At 45.7% G+C, this 7,282-nt stretch overlaps 1 protein-coding gene across 1 annotated transcript in view; it reads right to left on the reverse strand.

Moving 5' to 3' along the window:
- Positions 1-7,282, reverse strand: part of LOC104135266 (polypeptide N-acetylgalactosaminyltransferase 13) — a 131,640-nt gene that overhangs the window by 41,798 nt on the left and 82,560 nt on the right. Inside the window, exon 7 of the mRNA XM_009648893.1 lies at positions 3,267-3,447. Within this exon, the coding sequence (XP_009647188.1) occupies positions 3,267-3,447 (181 nt within the window). The remainder of the gene's footprint in view (positions 1-3,266; positions 3,448-7,282) is intronic.

Below are 7,282 nucleotides of genomic sequence, written 5' to 3' on the forward strand. Positions count from 1 at the left end.
TGAACCCAGCGGACCCTTGCTTAGAGGATGCCAAAACAAGAAGAGAAGCAATGGAAGAGAGGAAAAAGAGAAAGTTCCGATCCAGGACTTGGAGTGTTGCATTTAGGAACTTGATCATTAAAACACGACCAATTTGGAACTGAACTATTAACACATCTTAGGCAACTACACAGCAGCAATGTCATCTGGCACTCTTTCTGAAACGGGGATTTTTCAATTATTCCACCATGTAAATGCATTTTGCTAATACCTCATTTAAAATGTATTGTATTTTAAACAGCCCTTAGTATGATATTTTTAGAGCCTGAGTTCAGCCAAATGCTTTAAAGCCACTAACTCCTCATCGGCCCAGGAAAACCTGTTGGCGAGGCAGAACATGGGAGCCCACGGAGCGCAATGCATTTACCACATACGCTACGTGGTGAAGACACACTGTTAGTGTTTGCACACCGCATGCCCGTAAGGAAATGTCTGCCTTCAGGGTAAATCATTAGAAATGCATTTAGTTCAACAAAAACGCAACGGGAACTTGGTATTACGAGCCTGCACAAAGAGAGAACTTAGTAAGGGAGAAGTGAATTAAGGGAGAACTGAATTAAAGAACAGCTAATCCCATGTGATACATTTATGGTTTGAACTTGCCTGCATCTTCTGTGGGGTTTGAATTTACTTTTAGATCACGTTGGACACGCATTTGTTAGCGTTATATTTATTTTTTCCAATTTTTTCCCTTCCTCTTGCAGGAGAACAGAAACCAATTACGTTAGAAAGTCAGCCAAGTTTTCTGTCCCGCATCCTGTTCCTTCAGCTCTAATTGGGTAGATGTAATTACCAACTACAAAGGGACACGATCCTGCCTATCTCACACCAAGTTCCATTTCCATATTTAAGAGGATCCTGTCAATGTGGTGGTTTTTCACTCACGGGCGTGTATCTTCTGCGTTGTGTTAAATCCAGTAAAAGTGAAATCCGCAGGGCGCTTCCATCAGGTGGGGCCCATGAGGTCTGTTTGGTAGCACTAGAAGCGACGATAGACACCCGTAGCTTTAATAGTGGACCTGTTCCTCCAGACCAAGGCAGCAACTCATCCTCGCGGCAGCTTGGAAGACAGCCAGCCAGCAGAGGACAAACAGGATCTGAAGGTACCGATGGCTTCTGGAGACCCTGCTCTGCCCTCCAGGAATCCTGCTGCCACCCGTACAAAACACAGGCTGCAGAGGGATGGTAGGTAACCTCGCCAGCTAGGTTGGCTCTCGTTACCAGTCCTGAAGTCAGGAACATTTAGACTTCTTCCATGGTTTCATCCCTCCTACCGGACCAAGAAACATTTCCTCGCAGGCTGTTCCCTGGAGGGAATGGACTGACTTTTTCCAGAGGAGACCAGACGTTCCTCCGTAGGGGTTCCACCCTGAGCCCTGTTGCCAGAGCACCACCAGCAGATGCACCCGAGAAGGTATTTCAACAGGACAGAGGAAACCTGCCTGCGGCTCTCTCCGAGCGGAAGGCAGAGCCCTACGAACGCTTCCCAAAAACACTCGGTGCCAACCCAAACCTCTGATTGACAGGGACCATCAGTCTGTTGACATTTCTTTTAAGACTTGTTTCATGTTTGCATCTTCTGGCTATACACACATAACTCCACCACACTGGACGCTTCCAAGCCTCAGCTGGACAAGGTGCTGGGCCATCTTGTCTAGGCTGGGCTCTGGCCCAGAAAGGTTGGACCAGATGATCCTTGAGGTCCCTTCCAACCTGGGATTCTGTGATTCGATGATTTATATATATACTCTAAATATAGATGTATAAGGTATAAATATATAAATTATCCTTTTTACACCATTAACAGGGTGCTTAAGATGTGCGCAGACTTTTTTTTTTATGGTGCTTTGAAGTTTTTGGCTTGATAAGGGTTTTCCAGGACAAGCTCAGAATATTTTATGAGCACATACTGCGACAGCCACAGGACGCGTGCGATAACCCATGCAGAAACCAAGAGTCTTCCAACTTCACAGCTTGGGATTACATGTTGGCACCTGGTGATTGACTGAGATGTCCTAAAGCTGGAAAAATCAAAGCACTGGAACAGCTTGTGGGAACAAGCAGGCTTGCAGCCGGAATGAGCTGAGGTATAATAACAGCAAATTGTGCTGGAGATGAAACGCAAAACTCATACGGATAATAATATGGTCTGGGGTTTAGTTCTTGGTGATAGTGAAAATCTAAACTGATTCTGTTGCTACAGAATTTAAATTGGACGAAAGTTTGAAGATGGAAGAATGGGAAGATTATCCCAGAGCACACAATAAAATAGTAACAAAAGCTAACATAGTCTATGGCTACTCTCTACCACGGACATTTTGAGTAATAATTTATAAATACTATGAAAAATAACTGGTTTTCATACTTGAGACATCATATATTCTGGCTTCTGAACTGGAGGAATTTAGTTTTTATTAACTGTTTAATTTTGAGGTATCAGTGAAGCTCTTTGGGCTAAAAAAACCCACCCAAAATAGTTTTCCATTTTATACACAAATCCTTAGAAGAAAAATAACCTTATTTGTTGATTTATTTCAGCCAAATCAAATGAAATAAAACTACTGGTCCTGATTTACAGGAAGAAAAGGCTTAGCTCAAAACACCTGCTTTGCGAGGTTGGCTGTGACCAAAGGACAACTTGAAATACAGGGGCAAACCAGTCTGCACTGGAGAGCCAGCGCTGAAGGTATGGACTCTTTTTTTTTTTCCTGATCATGGCCACCCATTAAAGTTTTTGATTCTCGTGTTTGTTCGGGGGGGGGGAAAGAAAAAAGTTTTGTTTAAAACTCTAAGTTTGATAAAAACTGGATTATCTCCAAGTCGAATTTTTCAAGTGAGCAGGTAAATTTTTAAGGATGAAAGTAAGAACACAAAAACTGCCGTGGAAGAGACTCGAGGGTGGTTACATCATTCTAAAGACCAACATTTCCTACCTGGTTGCAAACTCACATTATGAGAGTAACGTTCTGTATAAAAACCCCTTCTGATCTCCGGGAGGGTAGGAGCCTGAAGTAATATTCTTACCTTGGGAACAGGATGTAGAAGGGTTTGACACATGGAAAGGACAATCCCTTGAATTTTGAAAGTACTTTTGCTGTTTTGTCTCAACTTTTAGTACATATACATGCATACACGCCTACACTTACCTATATGTGCCTTATATTTACACTTTACTATCTTTCGGATGGCTTTACGCTCCGTAATATGATCAGAAAATAATTTCTTACCTGGGGATATTATATAGAAGAAGTCCTTGAACTCATCCATCCAGACCTCTGCCAGCCTCCTGTTGTTCTTGTTGATGACGTGCCCCGTTCCCCCGGGGAAGGTGTAAGGTGTTGCCTTCCGGAAAACGTGGCCGACGTGCGAGCAGGTGACAATCTCCAGGGAGCCGCCGCACTGCCAAATCTGGAATAAAAACATGCAGAAAAGGTCGATTAAACCAAATCCAAACCGTGCCGAGTTTATAGCAGGAGGGACTCCGGCAGATGGGGAGCAGCCACCTCCTGATTTATTTCCCCAGGCCACAATTCAGCAGGGAATTTCAAGCAAAAGCTTAAGGGAAACAGCAGGGGCACAACTCTTGGTAGCAAGGAAAGCGCACGGACTTGGGTGACGGGCACAGCGGGTCCTGTGTCCTTACAGCACCAACATGCACAAACCACCAGCTCAGAAAGGTGTCACCCTAGGAAGCGGGGGGCATGGATGTTATCCGTGTCTTTGAATTTTCCAGGATCACATAATATTTAAAGAAACAGAGAAGAACTTTTACTTTTTCATATATAAATATACGTGTAAATATAAACAAAAGTATGTTTTTCAAAGCAGAGTCACGTTCCCGACCATCCAAGCGGAGGCACAGCCCAGCGTGGTGAGCACCACAGAAAGCAGCAAGCAGGGGTGCTGAGCGCGGCAGGACCAGAGGTGAGGCACAGATGCCAAGCGCATGCTCCCTGGCTCATATGCTGGTGAGTACCACGACTGACTCAAAATAAAAAAAAATTTATAGACAAAGAAGAGAATTTGATGAACGTCCCCTAGATGCAGACTGTCCCTTTCCACTACTGGAGCCAAAATCCGTAAGTTTAGTGCCTTCGCTATGACCGCACAAGCATAAGCATCCCTATCACCCCGGACTTTAGCACCCTGTTGTCAAATGGAGATGGGTATTTTTCTGCCCGATCACGACAGTCGTGGTGTGATCTACGTCGGCTTGTGTATTAACTGCTGTCCTGCAACATTCTGTCTTTCTAGGCTCTGCCAAGAACTAAAGATGAAACTAAAGGTGGCTGAGGGCCCAGGTTTGCAGAACTGGAGGCGCAACAGGCAGCGGGGTGAACAACAGGGGCGAAGGAAGATTCCCATCGGATGCTTTTGGGGTTACCAAGCTTTGCTCTTCTGTCAGACACCACCGATTCCTTGGCATTCGCTCTTCCCTACGCTTCACTGACACTTCTGGCATCGCCACAAGTCTCACCAACTGCCCAGTTCCTTGTTTAGGCTCGTCCCACCCTTTGCTTTAGTCTCCTCCTAAGCAGGACTAAAATTTACAATACCGAGTTTAAGAACCGCTGGGTGTTTCGACCAGGAAGGCTCGTGCAGTCTTGTAATTAGAGCTGCTCGACACAGACATAACAGTTACCATAGTAACTTAATGCAGATTTTATTTAATTAGGGCTAAATCCTTTTATATCATTTCATTAGTATGCCGAGTGATGTACTCTGGTGGGATAAGCAACGACAACACCAAAAGACTCTTGCGTTTAACGTCTTGTGTTTTGCAGCTCAGCGACAGCCGGGCGGTTCAGGTGCAACCTCAAGCGGGTGGATGCCAAGGAACGCGCAGCTGTACCGAAAAGGGAGCCTGCACTAAAACCCAAGGAAGCACTACGGAAAGGTTGGCCAAGCAACCTGGGAGTAACTCCTGGGCAGGACAGGGGCGCTTTAACCCACGGTCTCTGCCCAAGGACCAGCATCCCCCGCCGGTCGCTCCCGCTCTTGCCCTCCGACTACTCCTCCTGTCAGGAAATCCCTCCCACGCTACCATCTTTCTTTAAAATGTGTGTTCCTCAACTTATTTTTATTTTTTTTAAGCACATTTTTGGCTGGCCTTGGTACAATCTGCTATCTATTACAGTTGTCATAGAAATGCGGATGAACCTGCACCCTGTTCAGAAGAAAAGGACTTTTATCTTTTCAATATTATTTAAAGAAAAACCCCCAAGCAAACCAACCCTCCTGAATACTGCCGGGTAAAATGACTACTTCCCAAAAGTTCATACAACAGCGAAGGACTGTGGGCTTCCAGAGACCCGTTCACCACGCAGCCAAGATGCACTATGGCAACGTATTTGATCACTCTTCATCGCGACCACGGTTTGCGCAGAACCGTCCCCGGTGCTTTGCTGTTGAAGAGCTCTTTGTAGCCAACACCTCAAAAAAATTCCCAGGGATAGAGTTTAACGATTGTATAGCTTGGGAATCGGGTGATTCCAGTCAACCGTACATCCTTCCAACATGCCTAGATTTTTTTTTAAACATGGCCACGACGTTATGAATTACTGCTTTACTAAAGTCCTTCTCGTCATCTTAGCTCTCTCTTCCCAGAAAAAGAGCAACAAACGGAGCCAGTGCCTCACCCCAGGCTGCCCCGTGGAGCCCCCCTGCCCACCAAAACCTGCCCTGGGCAAACCCCCACGAGCCCCATGCTGAGCACCCCCGGCAGCCTTTGCCGCAGCCCTTAGGTGGGCAATGTTCCCATTTACTGAGCTCCCACCCATCCCAAGAGGCAACAAGGGCCCCGACGGCCACAAAAAGCACCAAGGGACTAAAGACAGCCAGATTGCAAATATTCTGGTGCAGGATTGATGTATCTCATTTTAAAAAAATAAATAAATAAAAAATTAAACTCTAATTTTCACACTGAATTATTCATAAACCAGTTATTGTCACACCATAATTTTTAAGGTTGAAGGTGTCTTCCTTTCCTTCTCCTCTGAAGTTTAACCCTTCTCCCAAATCAGGCATTCTTCCAACCATGGTACTTCTCTCTGCAGCTTCCATCCCAGCACGTCCCATGAGTTTATTCCCCACCTTTTCAGAAAAGTTTTTTTTTTTTTTTGTGGAAACAACTAACATCCAGCTGCAACTTCTCAGTAAAGGAACTCCAGCAACGCCCGGTCCCCAGCCTGGCACCTCGTCCTCCAGCACCACCCACCCCTTCCTATCAGTCCCCGCCTGCTCCTGACTCGGAGATGACTTCCAGAGGGCCCCTCACTGACCCGTTTTGGTGGAGAACAGATCCAGAGCCGCCACGTTTCCTTGGTCTGGGAAATGAGTTGTTAAACCCAGCATGTTGTAATTTAGCTCCTAATAAAGCCACGCCAGACTAACCCATCTTCCATTTATCTTTTTGCTTGCAAATATTTATGCCTTCAAAGTTTGGGGTAAAACATCGCACACCACGGAATTATAGCATCGCTTTGGTTGGAAAAGACCTTTAAGATCATTGAGTCCAACCTTTAACCTAACCCTGCCATCCCACCACTAAACCCTGGCCCTCAGCACCTCATCTCTCCTTCTTTTAAATCCCCCCAGGGATGGGGACTCGACCACCTCCCTGGGCAGCCCATTCCAGAGCCTGACAACCCTTTCGGGGAAGAAATTTTTCCTAATGTCCAACCTAAACCTGCCCTGGCGCAGCTTCAAACCATTCCCCCTCGTCCTATCGTCAAAACTAAGCTTTGTATTTGCCCACGTAATTTATCCCTTTGCCTATACAGGCATTAATTATTTAGAACTACCTTTGATTTCACGGACGTTCTAAAACCATTCCTATTCTTGCATAAAATGATTGCATCAAACTCCACCTGATCTCTCCGCAGCCCGCTGTCAGGATTTTTTCCTCTTCCATAATTTTTGAGCACTGAGTCACCGTCAGATCCCACAAATCTCAGCACAGACCAAGCAGAAATATTTAAGGCTAATAACAATTTGTCGTCAAATAAAACAACTTTGAGGCTTTACTCCTCATCTTAGAACAAGCAGAAAAAAGCGACTCCCCTAGCTCTGCTGATGGCTGTTTATTTTTGGGTGGCTAAAGTCGGTGTTCCCTACCCCGACCTAAAAGCCAAACCTCCCAGACGCCACCTCACCCTGTACAGATGAATCTCCCCAGGGAACTTAAAGCAAACCCATCCCTTGCTCCCCGCTTTCTCGGCGCTGTCTGCTCCCCGGTACGAGG

The sequence above is a fragment of the Egretta garzetta genome, unplaced genomic scaffold (assembly GCF_000687185.1).
Source record: "Egretta garzetta isolate BGI_Z169 unplaced genomic scaffold, ASM68718v1 scaffold191, whole genome shotgun sequence".
NCBI lineage: Eukaryota > Metazoa > Chordata > Aves > Pelecaniformes > Ardeidae > Egretta > Egretta garzetta.